The 24,268-nt window shown below is 54.8% G+C and overlaps 1 protein-coding gene across 1 annotated transcript in view; it reads left to right on the forward strand.

The window, feature by feature from the left end:
• SKAP1 (src kinase associated phosphoprotein 1) overlaps nt 1–24,268 on the forward strand; it is a 62,533-nt gene that overhangs the window by 35,640 nt on the left and 2,625 nt on the right. Inside the window, exons 5-11 of the mRNA XM_036398676.2 lie at nt 8,983–9,060; nt 9,712–9,795; nt 10,123–10,247; nt 10,535–10,598; nt 10,974–11,159; nt 12,952–13,008; nt 13,657–13,769. Of these exons, the coding sequence (XP_036254569.1) occupies nt 8,983–9,060; nt 9,712–9,795; nt 10,123–10,247; nt 10,535–10,598; nt 10,974–11,159; nt 12,952–13,008; nt 13,657–13,769 (707 nt within the window). The remainder of the gene's footprint in view (nt 1–8,982; nt 9,061–9,711; nt 9,796–10,122; nt 10,248–10,534; nt 10,599–10,973; nt 11,160–12,951; nt 13,009–13,656; nt 13,770–24,268) is intronic.

Consider the following 24,268-nt stretch of genomic DNA (forward strand, 5'->3'; position numbering starts at 1 on the left):
GTCTCTCCAAAGGAATCCTCCCACGGAGCCAAAGGTATTCCCACTCCTTTTTCCCAAGGGAAAGAGCTGGATCCGGCTGATCCAGCATCATTCCCATCCTAATTCCTGGAATACCAGGGAAAAACCCTGTCTGTTTTCCCACTGGTGCTAAGGATCATCAGGCCCTTCCCAGGAGAAGCTCTCCTGCGTTATCCCGGTTTTCCAGAAGGAGAAAATCCGTCATTGGAGCGGGAAAATTGGATTTTCTGGCTTTTCTCGGGATCCAGCACTGGGCAGGGACGTTCCCCATCCTCTGGGGTGACATCCCGGGTATTTTCATGGGGAATCGGGATGACAGGACACAGGGGCATGCTCCAAGTGGAAAAGGAGGATTCAGGCGGGATTTTGGGATTCCCTGGATCCCTGGAATTCTCCCAGGCCATGCTGGAGCACCCTGGGACAATGGGAATTGTCCCTGCCCTCAGGAATGGGGTGGGAACAGGATGGGATTTAAGGCCCTTCCATCCCAAACCTTTCCACCGTTCCCTGTTTGGGATTTTCCCTGGTTTCCCAGCAAAGTATCCCGGGAGAAAACCACCACGGATTTCTGGGAGCAGGTGGAGCTCTCCCCCTTTTCCCCCCTCGCCTCAGCTCCAGGACAATATCCCACAAATATTTGCTCGGGGAAATGAGGAGGTGCCGAAAGGGCCCCGGAGCGGCCGGGAAATCTCCGGCAGGAGCAATCCAAACACACCTGGAGCGGGGATTGATCCGCGCCCGTCGCCACGGCGATGATCCCCGAGCCTCTCCGGAGCGGGAAAGGGACAAATCCTGATGGATGCGGGGCAGGGCCAGGGCGGCCTTCAGGGCTGGCTTTAGGGTTGGTTTTAGGATTTGGGACACGTCGGGGTCAGCGGGAGCTTTGCCAAAGTGGAAAAGGGATAAATCCTGCTGGATGCTGAGACCCAAGATGGTTTTAGGGCTGGTTTTAAGCCTGGTTTTAGGGCTGGTTTTAGGGCTGGTTTTAGGGCTGGTTTTAGGGCTGGTTTTAGGGCTGGTTTTTATCCTGGTTTTAGGACTGGTTCTAGGACTGGTTCTAGGGCTGGTTTTGGGGTTTATGACACCTTTGAGCTTTTCCAAAAAGCTTTTGGGGTTTATGTCACGGGGAGCTTTTCCAAAGCGGAAAAGGGATAAATCCTGCTGGATGCTGAGACCCAAAATGGTTTTAGGGCTGGTTTTAGGACTGGTCTTAGGGCTGGTTTTAGGGCTGATTTTGGGGCTTATGACACCTTGGGGTCACCGGGGGCTTTTCCAAAGCGGGAAATGGATCAATCCTGCTGGACTGAGCAGGTCCAGGGCGATTTTAAGCCCGGCTTTAGGATCCCGAGCCCGTCCCCTCCCCGCGGCCGCGCTCCGCGTTCCCCGGCAGCCGCGAATCCTCGGGATAAAAAATGGGAAGCGTTTAAATGGTGAATGGGTTTCATGTTCCTGTCAGCGCCGAGGGTTTGTTCCCGTTTATAAACTCATCCGTTTGGAATGACATCGGTTTTATGGGAGCCATCAGCCCTGGGTGACGGCGTTCCCGTGTTCCACCATTACTGCCCGATTGGATTTGCAGTAAAGAACGGGAATGGGAATCGTAAATCTCCCGCCAGGAGATTTAGGGCTCCTGGAAGGGGGAATGGAGCCGTTCCCAGCGCTCCTGGAAGGGGGAACGGAGCTGATCCCGGGGTTCCCGAGGGATGGAGAGGTTGGAAGGGGTGGGAGGCGTGTAGGGCAGGGAGAGGTTTGATCCCACTCTGAAATTCCATTAAAAAAAAAATAATGGGGAAATGGGAAACAGAAGAACATTCCCCGAGGGAAGATCCTGCCCTGGCTCAGGCTGGGCTGGGACGCGTCAATCCCAAACTTTAGATCCGTGGGCAAAGGGATGGAGGAGTTGGAATCCCACGGGGACGGCCCTGGAATGGCCCTGGAATGGCCCTGGAATGGCCCTGGAATGGCCCTGGAATGGCCCTGGAATGGCCCATCCCGGCTTTCCCCTCTCCGGATTTCCAAAGGAATTTTAGGAATTCTCCACGGTCCGTTGGTCCTTCCTTGAGTACTCCCGGAAAACTCGGGATGGGTCTGCAGGTGCCTCCAGGTGCTGCTCTCGGCTTTGCCCCTGCCCATTCCCACCAGCCCAGGAATTCCCGCTGTGTATTCCCAGAGTTTTCCATGCCGCGGGAATGCCGCCCCAGTCCCAGGGAATGTCATGGATTCGTTATCCACCCTTCCCATCGTCCCTCTCCCGTCGCTTTATTGTCGCTCCCGCCCGGATTTCCTCGTGTTTTCCAAGGATTTTTTGGTGATTTGGCGGCACTCCGTGGATTCCCTGCTCCTGGAGATCCCTCAATCCATGCAGGACCCTCCCGGCGTGGAATTCCAGCCCCTCTGGGAGCAAATCCAGCACTTTTAACCCAGGAACAGCACAAAGACTCCCCCACTCTCCGTGGATTTTTTTTTCCCCCCTCTTTTTCGTTTCCTTAATTCACTGCCCGACGAGTTCCTGATTGACTCCGGGACCAATTAAAGGGAAATTTAATGGGAGAATGGATGAACTCCCGGAGCTTTCCCGGCCATCCATCACTTTTTTATAGCAGGAGCCGGGAAGGAGCTCAGAACTTCCCGCTGGGAATGGGATAATGAGGAGGGCACGGAGAGGATTCCCGGGGATTGCCGGGATGCTGCTCCAGGCTGGGATTCACCGCCCTGATCCCGGCCTTCCGGGGACCCCGGGGGAGGCTGGGAAATGCTGGGATCGTGGGATGAATCCCGGAGACCATCCTGGATCCGTCTGGTTCCGGAGCGAGGCGGAGGTGTTGGCTCCGTGTTCCCCCATTCCATAAATCCCGGGAATCCAAGTGTGGATTTGGAAGGGACAGGAAGTCCCAAATGTGCTCCAGGCTGGGATTTCCGGTCCCAGTCCCAGCTCCCGGCAGCTGGAATGGGAGCTGGGATCATGGGACGGATCCCAGGAACCGTCCCGGATCCGTCTCATCCCGGCTCCGAGGTGGAGTTGAGGATTTGGCCGCCCTGGTGCTCCCCCATCCCATAAATCCCATAAATCCCGGGAATCCAGGAGTGCCTGGCAGGGAGATGGGGACAGCAGCGGTGGCACCGCCAAGGCCCCGGCAGGACACCGGGAATTCTGTCCCGCTGGGAATCCTCTCCCAGCCTGGGACTCTGTGGGGATGAGTCTGTCTTCCCAAGGCTCAGGAGGGGTGTGGGGCTCCCAAAATCCCATCCCAGAACTCTGGGGCTCCCAAAATCCCATCCTGGAGATTTGGGACTCCCAAAATCCCCATCTCAGAGCTGAGGGAATCTCTGGGATTCCCAAAATCCCATCCCAGAGATGTGGGGCTCCCAAAATCCCATCCCGGAACCCCAAGGCTCCCAAAATCCCATCCTGGAGATTTGTGACTCCCAAAATCCCATCCCAGAGATGTGGGGCTCCCAAAATCCCATCCTGGAACTCCAGGGCTCCCAAAATCCCATCCCAGAACTCTGGGGCTCCCAAAATCCCACCCTGGAACTCCGGGGCTCCCAAAATCCCATCCCAGAACTCCGGGGCTCCCAAAATCCCATCCTGGAACTCCGGGGCTCCCAAAATCCCATCCCGGAACCCCAAGGCTCCCAAAATCCCATCCTGGAGCAGAGCCAGGCCCTTCCCATCCCCACCCGGATCCTGCTTCCCATCCCAGCAGGATTTGATCCAGAGGCAGCAGGAAAGGGAAGAACCCCGTAAAAAAAAAAGCCCCGTAAAAAACGCCGAGGAAATGGAAACCACCCCGGTCCCATTTTTCAGCCGTAACTCCATAATAAAAATAACGGGATAATGATTTTTTTTTTTTTTTTTTTGGTTTTCTGGGATGATATTAAAGGCCGGGATATCGATCCTACATTTGCCGGGCCTCGGATGGAGCCGCGGGTTTTGACGGAGAGAGCAATAAAATCCTCACTTTCCCAATTTCCCATAAATGTCAGATCCGCGTTACAAATTCCCGGTGATGTTCCCGTCCCTCCCTTCCCAGGGAATGAGGGAACGGCCCCGAGGGGAAAGTTTGGGATCAGATCCGGGCTGGGAAGGGGCTGTGTTCCCATGGGATCCCATTGCTGGGGTTCTGTTCAATCCCAAATCCCTGGATTTTAGGGTTAGGGCCCAAAGTCCACCCTGGATCCTGGAGCCCTGATCCCACCTGGAATTTGGGGTCCTGGAGCCCTGATCCCACCTGGATTTTGGGGTCTGGGAGCCCTGATCCAACCAGGATTTAGGGATAAGGTCCCAATGTCCCCCCTGGATCCCAAAACCCTGATCCAGCTGAGGTTTTGGGGTCCTGGAATCCTGATCCCACCTGGAATTTGGGGTCCCAGAGCCCTGATCCCTTCTGGATTTTGGGATCCTGGAGCTCTGATCCCACCTGGATTTTGGGATCCCGGAGCCCTGATCCCACCTGGAATTTGGGATCCCAGAACTCTGATCCCTTTTGGATTTTGGGATCCTGGATCTCTGATCCCACCTGGATTTTGGGATCCCGGAGCTCTGATCCCACCTGGATTTTGGGACTCCTGGAGCTCTGATCCCACCTGGATTCACTCCTGCCCAAAGTTCCCCATCCGGAGCTTTTCTCCCGACCCACCACATCCCGGATTTATGGCTTTGTGGGAACCCGAGCTGCCATAAAAACGCCGTTCCCTGTTTTTCCGGCCCCGCCATCCTTTATCCGCTGTCACTTCCCAGCGCTCCCAGAGGCGGATGCGGCCCCGGCGATCGATGTTTTGTTTTATCTCCCTTTTTTTCCCAATAATTTTTTTAATCATTTCTCCCGCGGATAAATAATTCCCGGGAAAGCCGCGCTCAGCACTTTTGGAGAGGGGGGGGGAAAAAAGTGATGAGGTCAGGAGAGGGAGAGGAGAGGGAGGGAGCGGGGCTGGAGCTTCCCGCGGGAATGGGGCGCGGAGGGGGCACCCCAGAAATGGGGAAAGGGGTTTGGGGGGACTGGGATGGGATGGGATCAATGGGATGGGATCAATGGGGTGGGATCAATGGGATGGGAAAAGGGACGGGAAAGGGGACAGGGGCCTGCCAACCCCCATCCACTTCCCATGGAATTCCCAGCAGGAATGAGGCTCGGAGCTGTCACCCCAAAAATGGGAAAAGGGGTTTGAGGGGACCAGGATGGGATGGGATCAATGGGATGGGATCAATGGGGTGGGATGGGATGGGATGGGATCAATGGGGTGGGATGGGATGGGATGGGATCAATGGGGTGGGATGGGATGGGATGGGATCAATGGGGTGGGATGGGATGGGATGGGATCAGTGGGATGGGATCAGTGGGATGGGATCAATGGGATGGGATCAGTGGGGTGGGATCAGTGGGGTGGGATGGGAAAAGGGACAGGGATGGTGGCAGGAACCTGCCAACCCCCATCCACTTCCCATGGAATTCCCAGTGGGAACGGGGCTCAGAACTGCCACCCTAAAACCAGGGAAAAGGGGTTTGGGGGCGCTGGGATGGGGATAGGGATAGAGACGGGAAAAGGGACAGGGATGGGGACAAGGACGGGGACAGGGACCTGCCGACCTCCTCTCTGCTTCCTTTGGAATTCCCAGCAGGAACTGGAGACGGAATTGCCACCCTGAAACTGGGGAAAAGTGAGGCTCTGCACTCCCCTGGGACAGGGGATTTTAGGGATCAGCACAGCCCCTTTTTGGGGTGGGAAATTTGGGATTTGGGATCCCAGCCGGGGTTCCCAGCCCCTTTTTGGGGATGGGAAATTTGGGATTTGGGATCCCAGCCGGGGTTCCCAGCCCCTTTTTGGGATGGGAAACTTGGGATTTGGGATCCCAGCCGGGGTTCCCAGCCCCTTTTTGGGGTGGGAAATTTGGGATTTGGGATCCCAGCCGGGGTTCCCAGCCCCTTTTTGGGGTGGGAAATTTGGGATTTGGGATCCCAGCCCCCCGCTGCTGCTCCCACCGGGGCCGCTCCCTCTCCCGGCTCCAATCCTGAGCTTCTGCTGCTTCCTTGTGGCAAAATCTTGGAATGACACGGCCTTTCCCTGAATTCCTGGCCCGGGACGCGACCCCAAACCCCGGGAGAATCCCTCGGGAGCAGCTCCAGGGTTGGGATCTCCCGGCCCCGGAATCTCGGGAGGGAAATCCTTCAGCCCCGCCCGTCCCTGCGCTGACCTTTGCCGGCTCCTGGAGAATTCCACGTGGGAATTCTGCTGGCCGGCCCTTCCCAGAGGCCGTAAATATTCCCAGGAAGGTGATGGAGGTGCTTGATTTTCTTGGGATACGCTTTTAAAGAGCCGGGATATAACCCCAGGGCCCCGGTGGGAATTCCCGGGATATTTATGGCAGGAAGGTCCTTTCATTCCCTTCCCATTATTCCTGAATTTGAACTCGGGATTAAAGGTGGAATTCCCACTGTGTGACACCTTCAGCTCCCTAAAATCTGGGATTTTCCCTGGGGTTGCTGCCCCAGGGAAAATTCCAGGGGTTGGGAATGAGGAAAAGGGGGTGGGTGGGCAGGAGGATCCCACCGGGATTTGGGATTTGCTCGCAAGGCTCAGCTTCCCAAATCCTGTTCATCCATGACTGGGGGAGCTTCATCCCCCTGGGATTGACCCATGAGCAGCCCCTGACCCAGATGGAAAACAGGGATGGGATGGATGAGGGCAGTGAGCAGAGGAAAACGGGAAACCTCTGGAAAACTGGGAATGAGGGGCTCCAGTTTGATCCCCAGGTGCCCCAGATCAGCTTTTCCATGGGGAGATTGGGAATGAATCCCATTCCCTCTCTCCCTCTTCCGCTGCTTCCATCTGGGGCCACGGGGTCCTTGGAGGGGCTCGGGACCCTCTGGAAATCCGGGAATGAGCAGGGAGAGCGGGGCCAGTTTGGTCTCCAGGTGTCCCACGTCAGCTTTTCCAAGGGGGAAAATTAGGGAACAGATCCCGGCAGGAGTTGAGGTCACTGCCCCCTCCCTCCTCCTTTGGGGCTGAGAGGTCCTTGGAGGGGCCTGGGACCCTCTGGAAAACCGGGAATGCCGGGGGAAAGCAGCTCTGGGAGTCGGATCTCCAGCTGCCCCACATCAGCTTTTCCAAGGGGAAATCAGGGAACGAATTCCAGCGGGAATGGGGGGGGGGTGGGCTCTCCCTCCCTCCGGAGCCGCGGGGTGAAAGCTGAAAGTTGAAGAGTCCAAAGCCGTCAATCCCGACTTTCAGCCGGCGCTGGGAAAGGGAAATATTTGGATAAGGCGCGATCCGGAGCTGCCGCTGTTTACAAATCCCGGTCCCACATCAAACGCGGCTCCCTTTGGGAAGCGCTTCCCACTCTCCCGGCTCCTTTTGGGAGCTGTCACGGGAATTATTTGATGTTTCCCTCTCTCCTTTGTTTGTTTACGTTCATTAAAGTCGGGGAAAATCCATCAAATCCTTGGCTCCGGTCAGCGCGGAGCGCGCGCGGCCGCAGGTGCGGAGCGGCCGGGGATGATGGAGGATCCATTTATCCCGCGGGGCGTGTGGAGGGAATGACACATTCCCGATAAATCCAACCCCGTTCCCGCCCTTCTGCCTTCCCCCCGGCCCTGATGGATGAGCTCCTTATCGGGAACACGGGAGAAGACGCGGTCGAGCCCCGGCCGCGCTTCCCGGCCGGATGCGGGGGCTGATCCCGGCGTTCCGCGGCGTCCCAGGATGAGCCGGGATTTATGGAAGCTGTTCCCTGGCTAAACGTCATCTTGGACAGAATCCCAAAAAATGCTGGATCCCCCCCCCCCTCCCCGGATTTGCCCTGCTGTGGGGAGTTACCCCAAGTTTCTTGCCTCTGGAATTCCCGAATTTGTTGCCTCCGGAATTCCCAAGTTTGCTGCCCTTGGTATTCCTGAGTTTTGCCACGCCTAAAATTCCCAGATTTGTTGCCTCTGGAATTCCCAAGTTTTCCCAGAATTCCAGACTTTTTCCCAAGTTTGCTGCCTGCAGAATTCCCAAGTTTTTCTGCGTACAGCACGAGGCCTCCAAGGCCGTTCCCCGGAAAATGGGGCTTCCAAGGCCTCACCATTCCCAGAAAACGAGGCCTCCAAGGCCATTCCCGGAAAAACGAGGCCTCCAAGGCCATTCCCGGGAAAATGAGGCCGTCGGGCTAACGAGGAATGGTCGGAGCACACCTGAACGCTCCGGTGGAGCCGGAGCAGAAGTCGGGATTTACGGAGTCCCCGCGCGGACAGGAAAGGACGGGAAGTTTATCATGGATTAGGGAATTAATGGGGACGAATTCCCGCCCGCTGATGGATGGGGTGGACGCTCCATTAGGGAATGATTTAGGATTTTCCGGCTCATTGTGGATCAGGGAGGGCTCGGCCGGGCAGGGCCGGGGTTGGAATGTTGGGATTAGGGAAGAATTGGGGAGCAGGGGAGGAACTCCAGGGATTTTCTAGTTAGGGATCCGTATTTTTATATTTTTATATTTTTATATTTCTATATTTTTATATTTTTATATTTTTATATTTTTATATTTTTATATTTTTATCTCCATGTTTTTCACTTTTATGTGGATTTATCAGGGGATAATTTGGGACGGAAGGGATCCTAAAGCTCGTCCAGGGTCACCGCCCACCATCCCAGGATTCCCTGGGTTTTTTGGGATGAGCTGGGAATGGCAGAGCCCTTCCGGGCTCTGGGATGAGATTCCATGGGCAGATCCTCCATGGGAATTGGGTTTTCCGTGTCCATAACCCAACCAGATTCCAGGGAAAAAGGGCAGCTCCAGCCCCATCCCACTGAATCCCAGAATTCCAAGACCCCGTTCCCTATTCCCAATGCTGGGAATATCAGCAGGATTGGGAAAAACTGGGATTTCCACCCCCAACACTGCTTCCCCAAAGGAAGGGGCGGGAAACCTCGGAATGTGGGAATGGGAATGGTGAATTCCAAGGTTTTCCTTTGCTCTGCTCCCTGCAGGCCTGGAGGAGATCCCACGGCCCATCCAGGATTCCGGGAATATTTTGAAGCAAGGATACCTGGAGAAGAGATCCCGAGGTAAAACCCGGAATTCCAGGAGAAGATCCAGGGCTACCACCTGAAAATTTGGGAAAATCCCGAATTTCCAGCCTGAAAAAACCCAGGAAAAGTCAGGAAATCCACGGATTTCCACCGGCAGGAGCTTCCAGGTTTTTCCAACGCCTTGCCTGGCTCATTCCCTTTTCCAGAGCATCCAAATTAAATCCTGGAATTAAATTAAGCCCGGCCCAGGCCTGGAGGGCAAAACTAATGAGGAGAAAAAGCCGGGAAAAGCTCCAGGGATTCGGGATCATGCCACGTTTAATGTGGAGATAAGAGCCGGGCTCGGAATCAGCCTCGGCCTTATCTCCCTTTTCCCGTGAAAGCCACAAATTATTCCCTCCCCTAATGGGATTTTCTCAGGAATTATTGATGGGAAGAGGCAGAAACAGCTCCTGGCTTTTCCCTGAGCTCAGCTCGGAGTTAGGCCTGGCTTAACTCCCGCTAATTTCTGATTGAACAACATTTCCCAGAGATTCAACCCCAAACGCGTTCCCTGGCTGCGTCAAATCCATGAGAAACGCATCCCAAAGGAGTAAAATGGAGACCTTTTTCCCTGCTTTTCCTGATTTTTCCTGACTTTTCCCATTTTTCCCCATTTTTTTCCCCGTTTTTTTTCCTGTTTTCCAGAGCCCAGCTTCTTCGGCTCCGAGTGGCACAAGCGCTGGTGCGTCCTCACCCAGCGGAATTTCCTCTACTACGCCAGCGAGAAAAGTGAGTGGGGAAAGAATTCCCAGCTTTTGGATTCAAAAAAGTTGGGAATGACCACGGAAAATTGCAATTCCCAGCTCCTGGGAGGGGAAATCCCAGCGGGATTTGGGGTTTTTCCCATTGGAGCAAAGGGGAGTTTCTGGCCATTCCCCCTCCCCGGAGTTTTCCATCCATTCCCCTTTCCCGGATTTTCTGGACATTCCCGTTTCCCGGAATTTTCCAGCCACTCCCCTCGGTTTCCTTCCATGGATGAAACCCCCTCTGAGCCGCATCCAGCGGTGGGGAAAAACGCTGGAAAATCCCAATTTTTGCCCAATTCCCTTTTCCCAGGCAAGCAGCCCAAGGGCTCCTTTCCCATCGAGCGCTACCAGGCCCGCCTGGATCCGCAGCTCCGGAAAGATTCCCGGAAAAAATGCTGCTTCCAGCTGCTCTGTCCCGGAAAACGCTCCTACGAGGTGGGAAACGGCGGGAAAATGGAAAAAATGGAAATTTTTGGGGGGAAAAGGGAATTCTGGAGGGGAAACGGAAATATCGGGCGAGAAATGGGAATGGGTTTCCATGGATTAGGTTTTCCAGCTTTCCTGGGATATTCTGGCTGTGCTCCGCTCCCACTTGGAGCAGGTGGATAAACCCTGGGAATGGCTTTTCCCGGTGCCCCAGGGCTGGGAATGGCGGATCCCTGTCCCCCTCATCCCAAATCCCAAATCCCAAATAATCCCGGGATAACGGATTCTCCTGGCAGTTCACAGCTCCGAGCCCGGCCGAGGCCCAGGATTGGGTGGAGCAGATCCGGTTCCTCCTCAGGGGTGAGTCTGCAGCGGCTCCCGGTTTTTCGGGATCTTTGGGAAGCGTTGTCCCACCTGGATCGGGGCTTTCCATCCACCCACGCCCGGATTTGGGGGGAGTTGCTCCAGATGGAGGCAGAGAGAATTCCAGAAACCCTCCGGAACCTTCTGGAACCCTCCGGAACCCCCCGGCTGTGTCCCTTCAGGATTCATCCCTGAATTTGGGGCTATTTCCTGGGATTTCCCATCTTCCCTTGGGTTTTTCCCGTCTTTCCTTGGGTTTTTCCTTGGGTTTTTTTGCCTGTTCTCAGGTGCGGGATTTGCATCTCGATCCCACCCCTCTGGAATCGGGAGAATTCCCACTTTTCCACCCCTTTTCCCCCTCCCTCCTGGCAGACCTGAGCTCCCTGACCATTCCTTGCGACGAGGATGAGGAGGAGGAGGAGGAGGAGGAGGAGGAGGAGGAGGAAGAGCTCTCCAAGGACCGGGACAGCTCCGATTCCATGAACAATTCCCAAAGCTCCGCCCTGAATCCGGAGGAGCCGGAGCTGGAAGGTGATGACATCTATGAGGTGATGCCAGGTGAGCTCCCAGATTCCCAACTTTTTCTTGGAAAACCGCGAGGAAACCTCGACTGTTCCCACACCGGCGCCGTTCCCGCGTCTCTGCTTTTAACCCACCCAAAATTCCAGGGTTTTATCCCGTTTCTTTATTCCCAGCTTTTGATGGACCTCCCAAATCCAAACCTCGCTTTCCTGGGAATTTCAGATCCCAGGGATTCTGGTGGAGCAGCCCTCAGAGTTTTCATGGATTTTCATGGATTTTCATGGCGTTTCACAGATGTCCGTGGCTTCCCATGGGTTTCCATGGATTTCCATGAATTTCCATGGGTTTTAATGGTTTTCCATGGATTTCCATGAATTTCCATGGGTTTTAATGGTTTTCCAAGGATTTCCATGGGTTTCCATGAATTTCCATGGATTTCCATAGCTTTTCATGGATTTCCATGGACTTCCATGGATTTCCATAGGTTTTCATGCATTTCCGTGGACTTCCATGCCTTTTCATGGATTTCCATGGATTTCCATGGATTTCCATGGATTTCCATGGATTAGCCTTCCCAGCTTCCCTGGCATAACCCAACTCCTCATCTTGGGAAGTTTTGGGATCTTCCTCCATCCCAAACCCCCCAAAACCCCAGGAAAATCCCCAATCCCACCCTTCTCCCTCCTTTACCTCCTGACCAAAAAAAACCACGGAAAAAAAAACCCCAAAAACCCGGGAGACGGGAATAAAAAAAAACCGGGAAAAGCCACGGAGAGATAATTTCCTCGGCGTTAATGAAGTTTTACAAAAACAGACGCGGCCGAGGCCAAATAAAATTTCACAGGTGATAAATTTTTCCAATTTCCCGGGAAGGATTCGATGGGAATGTTAAATCAGGAGTGAAGGTGTCCGTTCGGAAGCGCCGAGCGCTGCCGGGGAATTTTATCGACTGGAAAATTGAATCAAATTGCTCCATTAAAAACTCGGCTCCGCAGAGATTCCGGAGCTTCCCGGGATGCGCCGGCGGCTCCGGACCCCCGGGATGAGGATCCCAAAAGTGGGGTGGGAGGGAGAAGTGGAATTTTCCAAAGTTTTCCAGCTTTTCCCTTTTGGATTCCGTCCTGGAGAACCCAAGGGTTGGGTGGGGTGGGGAAGGCCGAGCTTCACTTGCAGGCCCGATCCCAGGAAAACCCTTGGATCCATCGGATTTGATCCCAGGAAAACCCTTGGATCCATCGGATTTGATCCCAGGAAAAGCCCTGGATGGTGGGGAGGGGCTGCTCTTGTCCCCATGGATCCCATTCCTGGATTTCCCAGCTCCGAATCCTCCAGGAATGTGCCTGGGGATGGGACAAGGCGCAGGCAGGGGTGTCCGTGGGATGGGAAATAGGTTTTCCATGGATGGGGACGGAAATTCGGGATGCTCCACCCAGCTCCGCTCCCTTCCCGTTTTTCCAAGCCTTCCCAGCCCCTCTGGAATCTGCCTTTTCCCGGGATCGTTCCTTCCATCCCTTCCTCCCTAATTCCTCCTTCCTCCCTCGCGTTCCCAGCCGGGAATTTCCCCCTCTGGAATTTCCTTTTCCTCTCTTCCCACGGATTTCTTTTCCCCAAGAATTCAGGGATTTCTCTTTCCCGGTGCCCACAGCAATTTTGGTTTTCCATCAAAATCTTATTCGGTACCTCCTGTCCCCACCATCCCTCTGGGAATTTTTTATTCCCAGGATTCTCTCGGAGCCCTGGGCCTGCAGCAGCTGCGACATTCCCGGATTTTCCCTGGTTTTTCCTCTGTTTTCCCTGGATTTTTCCACTGTTTTTTTCCCCTCCCCAGGTGAGGAGCTGGAGCCACCATTCCCAGAGGATCAGGAGGATTTCGGGAGCGAGGAGGGTGAGATCCCAATCCAAACAATCCCCAGGATATGGATGGGGGGAATATTTTGGGATTTCGGCCGCCTTGGAGCATCCTGGGCTGTGGAAAATGTGGAGAACGGGAGAATTCCTGGGATTTGACTCCTCCCCCACCGGTGGAATTCCACCTGGGAAGACTCTTCCCGATGTGAGACATCTCCCAAAATTCCTGGGATAAAAGAGGTGTTGGGGATTTTTTTTTTTTAGTGGGATTTTTATCCCTAAAAAGCCAGGGAGGAATTTTCCCACAGGAATTTTCCCACAGGAATTTTGGGATCCAACCCCCCCGGGATCCCCCCAGATATTCCCAGGATGCTCCCAACACCCTCCTGTCCCTCTGGGGAGCAGGAAAGGGGCTGGGATGAGAATTCCTGGGAAAGGGATTCCTGGGAAACTGGGACCAAACTCTTTGGGGAGCACCAACCCCTCAGCCAGCGAGCCCGTGATGGAATTCCGTGGAATTCCCGACATTTCCCAACCTCAGAATTCAACATTCCCGATGGATTTCGGGGGCCTTTCCCACCCCGGAGAAGCTCCAGGAGAACTTTTGGCTCTGGAATCACCTCCGTGATCCCGTTCCTATGAATCCCCCACCAACCTGACCCCTTTTCTCCTCCCTTTTTCCCAGAAAATTCCGGCTGGGATTATTCCAATTACTACCAGGGACTGTGGGATTGCCGCGGGGACAATCCCGACGAGCTCTCCTTCCAACGGGGCGACCTCATCCACATCCTCAGCAAGGTAGGAGACGGAATTTTTGGGGGGAATTTCTGGGAAATTTTTGGGGAAATTTTTGGGAATTTTTTGGGGGAAATTTTTGGGAATTTTTTGGGAATTTGGCTCATTTTCCGTTCTATTTCCCGTTTCCAACGGGGCGGCTTCGTCCACGTCCTCAGTGAGATAGGAGTGGGAATTTTTTGGGATTCGGGCTCATTTTCAAGGCCAAAAGGTGCTAAAATCACTCAAAAATTAAGATTAAAAAGCGAATTAATGATGTCAGGAGGGGATTTTATTGGACTTTGCTGGGTTTTTATTGTTTTTTATTGGTTTTTACTGGAATCGGGGCCTACTTGGGCCTTGCTTTGGAGTCAGAGGAGCAGCTCCCCGTCCTGATCCTGCACCCCGCTCTGGAAACCTGCGAATTCCCCATTTTTGGGGATTCCCAATTTGGGAGTTTGGGGAATTGCCCGTGCTGGGGTCCCCCGGGCCGCGTTCATCCGGGGCTGGCGGCGCCGGGATCAGCTCGGGGCCACACCCCGCGATCCCGGCGGGAATTCCGGCGGCTCCAGGGGCGAATCCCTCGCTCAGAACCGACGGAGCCCGGGGGCTTCTCCCCATAAATTCCGGATACGGGAAGAGGAGAGAGAGGCAGCGATGGGAGGAGGAGGAGGAGGAGGAGGAGGAGGAGGGAAAAGGTTGGGAATGTTCACTCAGCTGCGCCTTAATTTCCTTTTCAATCTTGTCCCAATTAATTTCGCGGAATTAATCTCGCGGCGCCCGCTGGCTCCGACCACGGAATAGCGGCTCCTATAAAATCCCATCTGGCGCCCTCCCGGCCCGGCATTCCCGGGAAAACTGGGCACCGGGAGCTGGAATGGGGTCAGGGAATGGTGGAATTGTTGGGGCTGGATCAGGGCCTGATCCCCGATGAGGAAACCGACCCTGCCCCGGTGCTCCTGCGGCACTTCCAGGGAAACCGGGCCCTGTTTGATCCCAGGAACCCCGGGGATGCTGATCCCAAGCGATCCCGGGCCCGTGGACCTGGGAGGTGCAGGGTGACAACCCCAAAGGGGCCAATGCCGCGTTCCCGAAACCCCTGTCAGGAGAACACACCGGGAATTCACTCGGGAAAAGGGAAGAGTCATTCCCATCCCGAATTCCCATCCCGAATTCCCATCCCGAATTCCCATCCCGAATTCCCATCTCTGGCAGTGCCCAAGGCCAGGCTGGGCTGGGATAGCGGGAGGAGTCTCTGCCCATGGCAGGACTGGGAGTGGGATGGGGTTTGAGCTCCTTCCCACCCACTCGATCCTGGAATTCCATAATCCCAACAAAACCCCATTCCCACATCCAATTCCTGGCCCTGCTCCCCTTTTCCCATCCCAGCGATTCCTCCTCCAGGATAATTGTGGGAATGCGGGATCCGTTCATTCCCTGCATCCCTGCCCTAAACCGGGATCCGTTCATTCCCTCCATCCCTGACTTAAACCAGGATCCGTTCATTCCCTCCATCCCTGACCCTAAACCGGGATCCGTTCATTCCCTGCATCCCTGCCCTAAACCAGGATCCGTTCATTCCCTGCATCCCTGCCCGGTAAAACCGGGATCCGTTCATTCCCTCCATCCCTGCCCGGTAAAACCGGGAGAGGGAAGCGCCGGCAGAGAATTCCCGCTCCCGCCCGGCAGCCGAAGGCGCGGGGTGACATCTAGTGGCATTTCCATGGATCCGGGGACGGGAGCGGCCCCGAGCTCCCCGCCCCGCTCCGTCCCCGGAGGCGGCGCGGGATGAGCTCGGTCCGGGCTCAGCTGCGCCCGGTGCCCGCAATGATCCCGCTGGGAACGGCGGCAGCGCCGCGGTGGCGGCAGCTGGAAGGCAGCGGCCACCCCCGGTCACCGCCCGGTCACACCACGGTCACACCACGGTCACCGTCTGGTAACCCCTTGGTCACCCCCTGGTCACTCCCTGGTAACCCTTTGGTCACCCTCTGGTCACCCTTGGTCACCCCTCGGTCACCTCTCTGTCACCCCCTTGGTCACCCCTCGATCAACCCTGGTCATCCCTCGGTCACCTCTGGTCACCTCCAGACACCCCCTGGTCACCCAGGATCCCCTGGTCACCCTTGGTCACCCCTTGGTCACCCCTTGGTCACCCCTTGGTCACCCCTTGGTCACCCTTCGGTCAGCCCTGGTCACTTCCAGACACCCCCCAGTGATCCCCTGGTCACCCTTGGTCATCCCCGGTCACCTCTGGTCACCTCTGGTCACTCCCAGTCACCGCTGGTCACACCTTGACCACCCCTGGTCACCCCTGATCACCCCCCAGTCACCTTTGGTCACCTCTGGTCACCTCTGGTCACTCCGGGTCATTCCCAGTCTCCCCCAGGACAGGGACAGGGATGGGGACAGGGACGGGAATGGGGATGGGGATGGGGATGGGGATGGGGACAGGGATGGGGACAGGGATGGGGATGGGGATGGGGATGGGGACAGGGACGAGGCTGATCCCAAACTGTGCCCAACCTTCAGGGCCTCACCTGCGCATCCCCAAATCCGCATCCCGAATTTTCCTCATCCTCAGGAATGAATCCCGCGCATTCCTGATCCCAGATCCCGAATTTTCCCCATTCAGGGCCTCACCTGCGCATTCCTGATCCCAAATCCCGAATTTTCCTCACTCAGGGCCTCACCTGCGCATTCCTGATCCCGGATCCCGAATTTTCCCCACTCAGGGCCTCACCTGCGCATTCCTGATCCCGGATCCCAAATTTCTCCCCACTCAGGGCCTCACCTGCACATTCCTGATCCCGGATCCCGAATTCCTCCCCGTCCATCCTCACCTGCCCACCCCCGATCCCCACCCCAGATTTCTCCCTCCGCGGGGATTCCCTCGCCCATTCCGGGATCGGCTCTCCAGGAAAAGCCGGGAGTCCCGGGGTGAGCCCCAGGAATGCGGCGGCAATCGGGGCTGGGATTCCCAGGAATTCCGGGATGTTCCCACATTTCCATAGGAACTGGGAATCCCAAAGGATCCTGGAAAACCGGGAGGGATTTGGGATCAGCGCCTTGGGAATTTCCAGGGATGAGCCTCGGCTGGGACAATGAATTAATTTAATAAATGTCATTAATTTATTAATTAATGGAATAAAAGGATTAATTAATAAATAGGGGCATTAATCGATTCTAAATTAATTCTTAATTATTAAATAAAGAGGTGGATTAATGATAAATTAATAAAAAAACAGGGAAGGAAATTACTTACAAATTAATAAATTATCAGGTAAATTGATGTTAATCAATTAATAAATAATCAGGTAAACTAATGTTAATTAATTAATAAAAATAGAGAAATAAATTGATCATAAATTAATAAATGAACATGTAAACAAACAGGTAAATTAATGTTAATTAATGAATAAACAGCTATTTAAATCCATTATAAATTAATACATAAAGAGGTAAACAAACAGATAAATAAATGTTAATTAATTCATTATCAATTACTGAACAAACAGGTAAATAAACAGGTACAAGAACCCACTAATTATTAATTCATTATAAATTAGCAAATAAACATGAAAACAAAGAGGTAAATGAATTTTAATTCATTATCAATCACTAAACAAACAGGTAAACAAAGAGGGAAATTCGTGTTCATCAATAATAGAAAAATTAAGAATAATAAATAATGAATAATAAATAAAATTTAAAAGTAATAAAATGACAATTAAAACAGTCATAAATAGTATTTTAATTTAATAAATGGTAGAATTAATAAATACACAGGAAAATAAACCGAATTCCTGGGTCCTCGCATTGAACTGGGATTTTTCTCTGGGATTTGTTCCGGGGCTGAGCAGAAATTCGGGGTTTGGGGCTGGGGGAGGCTCCGGGGGCTCTTCCTGGCCCAGAAATTCCCGGATTTTCCTGGATCCTGAGAATTCCATTCACTCCTGGATGCGCTCCACAGAATGGGAGATTTTCCATTGCTTTTCTGTTTTCGATTTTACAGTTTATATTTAATACTTTGTAGTTTGCATTTTATAATTCCCACTAAATATTTTTAAATCGAAATTTTCAATTTTTTTTAGTTTTTGATTTTTTACATTTTACATTTTACATTTTTGCATTTTGCATTTTACATTTTAATTTTTTTTTTTACTTTTATATTTACATTTTACATTTTCATTTTTATATTTTACATTTTTAAAATATTTTTTATTTTTTATGTTTTATAGCTTATATTTTCTTTTCAAATATTTTTATATTTTATACTTTATATGTTACATTTTATATGTTATATTTTACTCTTTTCTTACATTTTATATATTTTTTTTATATTTTATATTTTCCGTTTTATACTTTATACTTTTTATATTTTAAAAATTTTTAAATTTCAGATATTATATTGTAATTTTTACACTTTCTGCTTTCTGTTTTCTATTTTGCATTCTCCGTTCCGCCTCCATTCCGTTCCGTCCGCACCCACCCCTGCCGGCAGATTCGGGAATTTTTCCATGGAAAACCACGGGAGAAACGCAGAAACTGCGGGGGGAAAAAACAATCCCAGAACATCCCAGAAATCCCAGAACAACATCCCAGAGCATCCCAGGGCTCCTTTTCCCGGGGCTGGCCCCAAATCCCGGCGGGAATTCTGCGCATTCCCGACATCCCCGGGCTCCGGTTCCCTCTGGAATCCGTGGAATTCCCGGAATTCCCGAGCCCTTCCCGCAGATCCCAAACAAATCCCGAGTTTAAAACGATCCCACAAAAAGCAAACCAAAAAACCCAAAACAAACCAAAAAAGGAGTGGTGGGAAATCCGGGATGGGGGGGAGCCTGGATTTGGGGGGAAATTGGGAATTTCCCAGCTCCAAATCCCCCTGATCCCGCTGGCTCTGCCCTTTTATTCCCGAGTTTTTTAAAATTCCCTTTTCCAACTGAAAAGGAGGGAAAATCCCGGTTTTATGGAAGGGGAAAAGGGAATTCGGGATCCCTAAAATGGCTGGAATTCCTGGGAATTGCCCCCAGTAAATGCGGGATTGAACGAAAACCCCGGGAATTGATCCCGAGGGATTCCGGGAGCAGGGAATTCAGGGATCGGGGGCAAGGATGGGATTCCCAAATGAGATTCCCAGTTCTCCCAGTTCTCCCATTCCCAGTTCTCCCAGTTCCGCCATTCCCAGTTCTCCCAGTTCCCCATTCCCAGTTCTCCCAGTTCCGCCATTCCCAGTTCTCCCAGTTCTGCCATTCCCAGTTCCCCCATTCCCAGTTCTCCCAGTTCCCCATTCCCAGCTCTCCCATCTCTCCCCATTCCCAGTTCTCCCAGTTCTCCCAGCTCTCCCCATTCCCAGTTCTCCCAGTTCCGCCATTCCCAGTTCTCCCAGTTCCCCCATTCCCAGTTCTCCCAGTTCTCCCAGTTCCCCATTCCCAGTTCTCCCAGTTCCCCCATTCCCAGTTCTCCCAGTTCTCCCAGTCCAGGCCCCTCTCCCAGCTCCGTCCCCAGGGTCCCTCCCCTTTTCCCCACATCCCAAAATTCCCAATCCCAGGGGATTTGGGATCACCAAATAACCGGGATCGGGAATTCTGCTGGAAAAGGAAGCGGTTGGGATCGGGATCGGGATCGGGATTGGGATCGGGATCGGGATCGGGATCGGGATCGGGATCGGGACTGGGTTGAAAATCCAGGAAGAAAAGGGGCGGTTCTGCCAATTCCCCCTAAAGCTGCGACGTGTCCGTGTCCCCTTTCCCAATCGCCCTCCCCGCCTTGTCCCCAAATCCCCTTTCCCTGCCCCAAATCCAGGGAATCTCGGGGAACAATCCCGATGACTCTTGGAGGGGGAAGCGACCCCGGGGTTTTGTCTGGAAAGCGATTTTTGATGGGATTTTAATGGGATTTTAATGGGATTTCTGATCGGATTTTTTTAAATGGGATTTTTACTCTGATTTTTCGAATCGCATTTTGGATCTGATTTTTGATCGGGTTTTGGATCCGATTTTGTTTCGGACCCATCCCGGAACCGGCGCTTGCTGCTCCCAGATCCGCACCCCGCTGCCTTCCCCGGGGATTTGGGATTTGGGGTTCGGGGCGGGTGGAACGGCCCCAAACCCGCCCGCGGCGGCCCCGACTCCTCCGCCCGCTCCTCTGCATCGCGGCGCGGCTTCAAAGCCGAAAAAGCCGAAAATCATCGGCCTCGGAGCGAATTCCGGAGCCGGAGCGTGCGATAAACCAAATAAAAATCGCTCCCGCTTTTTTATTTCATTTCATTTCATTTTTTTCCCCCTTTTTTTTCCCCTTCCCGCTGGGATAGGCGGGAAAGGTTCATTTTTATTTTTTATTTTTTTTTTTCCCCTCTCTCCCTCACAACTCTGCCATTAACTCGAGCCGGGAAGTTTTTCCCCGTGAAAAACGGCCAATTTCGGTGTTGTTCTCCCCGCTCGGCAGCGGCGTTATTAAAATGCTAATTTAAGGGTGGAAGGAGAAAAAAAAAAAAAAAAGATAAAAAAAAAAAAAAAGGAAAAAAACCCCCAAAAAGCGGAGCTCAATATCTGGCGGTGCCGCAGCCTAATTGCAGCCCATAATGAGCTCTGGAAACGCGAGTGCCCCCGACACACGGAGAGCATCAACAGCCGCCGACACCTCATTAGCGCCCGCCTTCATTAATTCTGCCGACCCCGCGCTGACCCCGCCGGGGGCCGCGGGGCGCAGGTGGAGCCGCGGGAGCGGCCCCGGGGGCAGCGGCGGCGGCGGGGCCGCTCCGGTTGCCGCGGCAACGCCGGGGATGCGGCAGAGCCCGAGCGCTGCCCCGGCCGCGCTGCGGAGCCCCGGGCCCGGCGCCGGCACCGCCGGAGAGCGGGGAGCGCCCGTGCTGGGGGCTCGAGGCCGGTTATGGGGGCTGCACACCGGTTATGGGGGGCTTGGACCCGGTTATGGGGGGCTGCACACCGGTTATGGGGGGCTGCACACCGGTTATGGGGGCTGCACACCGGTTATGGGGGGCTGCACACCGGTTATGGGGTGTTCGAACCCGGTTATGGGGGGCTGCACACCGGTTATGGGGTGTTTGAACCCGGTTATGGGGTGTTTGAACCCGGTTATGGGGGGCTCGAACCCGGTTATGGGGGGCTTGGACCCGGTTATGGGGGGCTTGGACCCGGTTATGGGGGGCTGCACACCGGTTATGGGGTGTTCGAACCCGGTTATGGGGGGCTGCACACCGGTTATGGGGGGCTTCACCCCGACTCTAGAGTGTTTCACACCGGTTATGGGGGGCTGCACACCGTTCTGGGGTGCTTGAACCCGATTCTGGGGGGCTTCACCCCGATCCCGGCACATTTCACCCCGATTCCGGCACATTTCACCCCGATCCCGGCGCGTTTCACCCCCGTTCCTGCAATCCCTGAAACTCCAAACCCCCGAGTTCTCCTGGAGATGCGAACCCTCGATTCTGGCACATTCCCGCCCCCCATTTCTGGTGTATTTCTCCCCAGTTCCTGCACCCCTGAAACTCCAAACCCCCGAGTTCATCCCCCAGGTAATCGTGGAGATGTGAACCCCCCAATTCCTGCGCTTTTCCCCCCAATTCCTGCGCTTTTCCCCCAATCCCTGCATTCCTGAACCTCCAAATCCCTTGGGTCCCGCCTATCCCCTTGCTCTCTGCTCATCCCTGCACCCCCAAACCCTCCCTGTACCCCCAAATCCTCCCGGACACCGAATGCTTCAGGGTCCTGAGCATCCCTGCAGTTCCTGCACCGCCGAACCCCCGAACCCGACATTCCTGCACCCCCGGGATCCTCCTGGACCCCCAAAATTCCTGAATCCCGAGCATCCCTCAATCCCTGCACCCCCGAACCCGACATTTCTGCACCCCTGGATCCTCCTGAACCCCAAAACTCCTGAATCCCGAGCATCCCTCAATCCCTGCTCATCCCCGCACCCCTGGATCCCCCTGAACCCCAAAAACTCCTGAACCTCGAGCATCCCCCCCATCCCCGCACCCCCGGAACCCCCAAACCCAAACATCCCTGCGCCCCCAAACCCTCCCAGCCCCTCCCCGCAGATTTTTATTTCGATTTTTTTCCTTTTCCCCGGGAGTCCCGGCGGAACCGCGGCCCTGCCCTGGCCGTGCCCTCGCCGCGCCCCCCGTTCCGCCGTGCACTCCAGATGAACCGGCGGCGGCGGCGGCGGCGGCGGCAATGGCCCTCGAAGCGCGCGGGGGAGGTGATTTAGGAGCGCATTAGCGGCGATGCGGAGCTGCGGCGGCGCCTCTCGGGGCGGCAGCGCGCGGCGCAGATGGGCCCGGCCGGTGAAGCGAGCGCGGAGCGGCGGCCCCAGCCGAGCCCGCCTCGGGCTCCGGCCGCGCTCGGGAACGAGCGGGAACGAGCGGGAACGGGCGGGAACGGGCGGGAACGGGCGGGAACGAGCGGGAACGAGCGGGAACGAGCGGGAACGGGCGGGAACGAGCGGCGACGAGCGGGAACGAGCGAGAACGAGCGAGAACGAGCGGGAACGAGCGGGAACGAGCGGGAACGAGCGGGAACGAGCGGCAACGAGCGGGAACGAGCGGGAACGAGCGGGAACGAGCGGCAACGAGCGGGAACGAGCGGGAACGAGCGGGAACGAGCGGGAACGAGCGGGAACGAGCGGGAACGAGCGGGAACGAGCGGCGACGAGCGGCGCCGCGCTCGCCGGGCCTCGGCCGGGAACCGGGACGGAGCCGGGCCCGGTGTCACCCCAGTGTCACCCCGGTGTCACCCCGGTGTTACCCCCGTGTCCCCCTAGTGTCACCCCAGTGTCACCCTGATGTCACCCCAGGGTCACCCCAGTGTCGCCTCAGTGTCACCCCAGTGTCACCCCAGGGTCACCCCAGGGTCACCCCAGGGTCACCCCAGTGTTACCCCAGTGTCACCCCAGGGTCACCCCAGGGTCACCCCGGTCTCACCCCAGTGTCACCCCAGTATCACCCCAGTGTCACCACAGTGTCACCCCAGTGTCACCCTGATGTCACCCCAGTGTTACCCCGGTGTCACCCCAGTGTCACCACAGTGTCACCCCTGTATCACCCCGGTATCACCCCGGTGTCACCCCGGGGTCCCTCGGGCAGGGTGGGGTAAATGCTGGGGCTGTGATTTGGTGTTTTTATGGGGAATGGTCAATTGGACAAATCCTGGATCTTTGGGACGTGTGGGCTCTGGCGGGTTGGGATGGGACATGGAGACCCCAATGGGATGGGACAGATCCCAATGGGATACGTGGATCCTGGTGGGATCTGATGGATCCTGTTGGGATGGGACACGTGGACCCCGTTGGGATGGGACCGGTCTCGGTGGGATGGGATTCCCCGTTTCCTGGGGATTCCTGGGATGGGGAGGACAGAGTCCGGCTGACCTCAAATCCCATTCCCAGCCACCCCAAATCCAATTCCCAGGAATTCCAGCGACCCCGAATCCACTCCCAGCTTCGCAATGGCGCCAGATTCCCAATTTCCCGATTCCCGCGGATTCCCGGGAATGGGGAGGACGCTGCTCCACTTCCCAGCTGTTCCCAGTGCTCCCAGTGTCCCCCACACCACTCCCGGCATCCCTTTTCCCACTCATCCGCTCCTTTCCAATCCTTCCCATGAAACCCCCCAAATTCCCATAAAATCCCCCCAAATTCCCATAAAACCCCCCAAAATTCCCATAAAATCCCCCAAAATTCCCATAAAAACCCCCCAAAATTCCCATAAAACCCCCCAAAATTCCCAAAAAAGCCCCCAATATTCCCATAAAACCCTCCCAAAATTCCCATAAAACCCCCCCAAAATTCCCAAAAAACCCCCCAAATATTCCCATAACACCCCCCAAAATTCCTATAAAACCCCCCAAAATTCCCATAAAACCCCCCAAAATTCCCCCCCCGCCCAGCGCAGCAGAGCCTTCATTAAGCCCTAATTAACCAAACTCCAGCAAAACCCCACCATCATCATCCTCCTCCTCCTGCTCCCCCCAAACCCGGAATTCCAGCGGGCAGGAGCGGAGCAGGGTTCAGGCGCCTCCTCCGCCGAGCCGGGGCTCGGCGTTAATGATTTAATAAAAATTAGCATAATTAACGAACATCTGCGCCAGGCGGCGCGGGGCAATTTGGCAGCGCCAGCCGAGGAGCGAGCGCCGCTGCCGCCGCTTTTTAATGCGCTTTTAATTCCTCCTGCGCCGCGCGGGGGAAATCGCAGCTGGGCTGGCGCGGTCGGGGCCGCGCGCCCCCGAAATCCCGGGATTGGGGAAATTGGGGCTGGATTTGGGCCCAGGCTGAGCCCGAGGTCCGGCAGGGAAGGAATTGGGCGTTAAAATCGGGATTGGGATTGCGGAACGGCCCAGCCTGCGGGGTTGGGGGATAAATTCGGATTTTAGGGATAAATTCGGATTTTAGGGATAAATTTGGGGTTTAGGGATGAATCTGGGGTTTTTTCCATCCCCTCGGATGCTGGAAAATCCCAGGATTTCGGGAAATTCAGGCTGGATTTGGGCCCAGGCTTAGCCCGAGGT

This window comes from Molothrus ater, chromosome 27 (assembly GCF_012460135.2).
Source record: "Molothrus ater isolate BHLD 08-10-18 breed brown headed cowbird chromosome 27, BPBGC_Mater_1.1, whole genome shotgun sequence".
Taxonomy (NCBI): Eukaryota; Metazoa; Chordata; class Aves; order Passeriformes; family Icteridae; genus Molothrus; species Molothrus ater.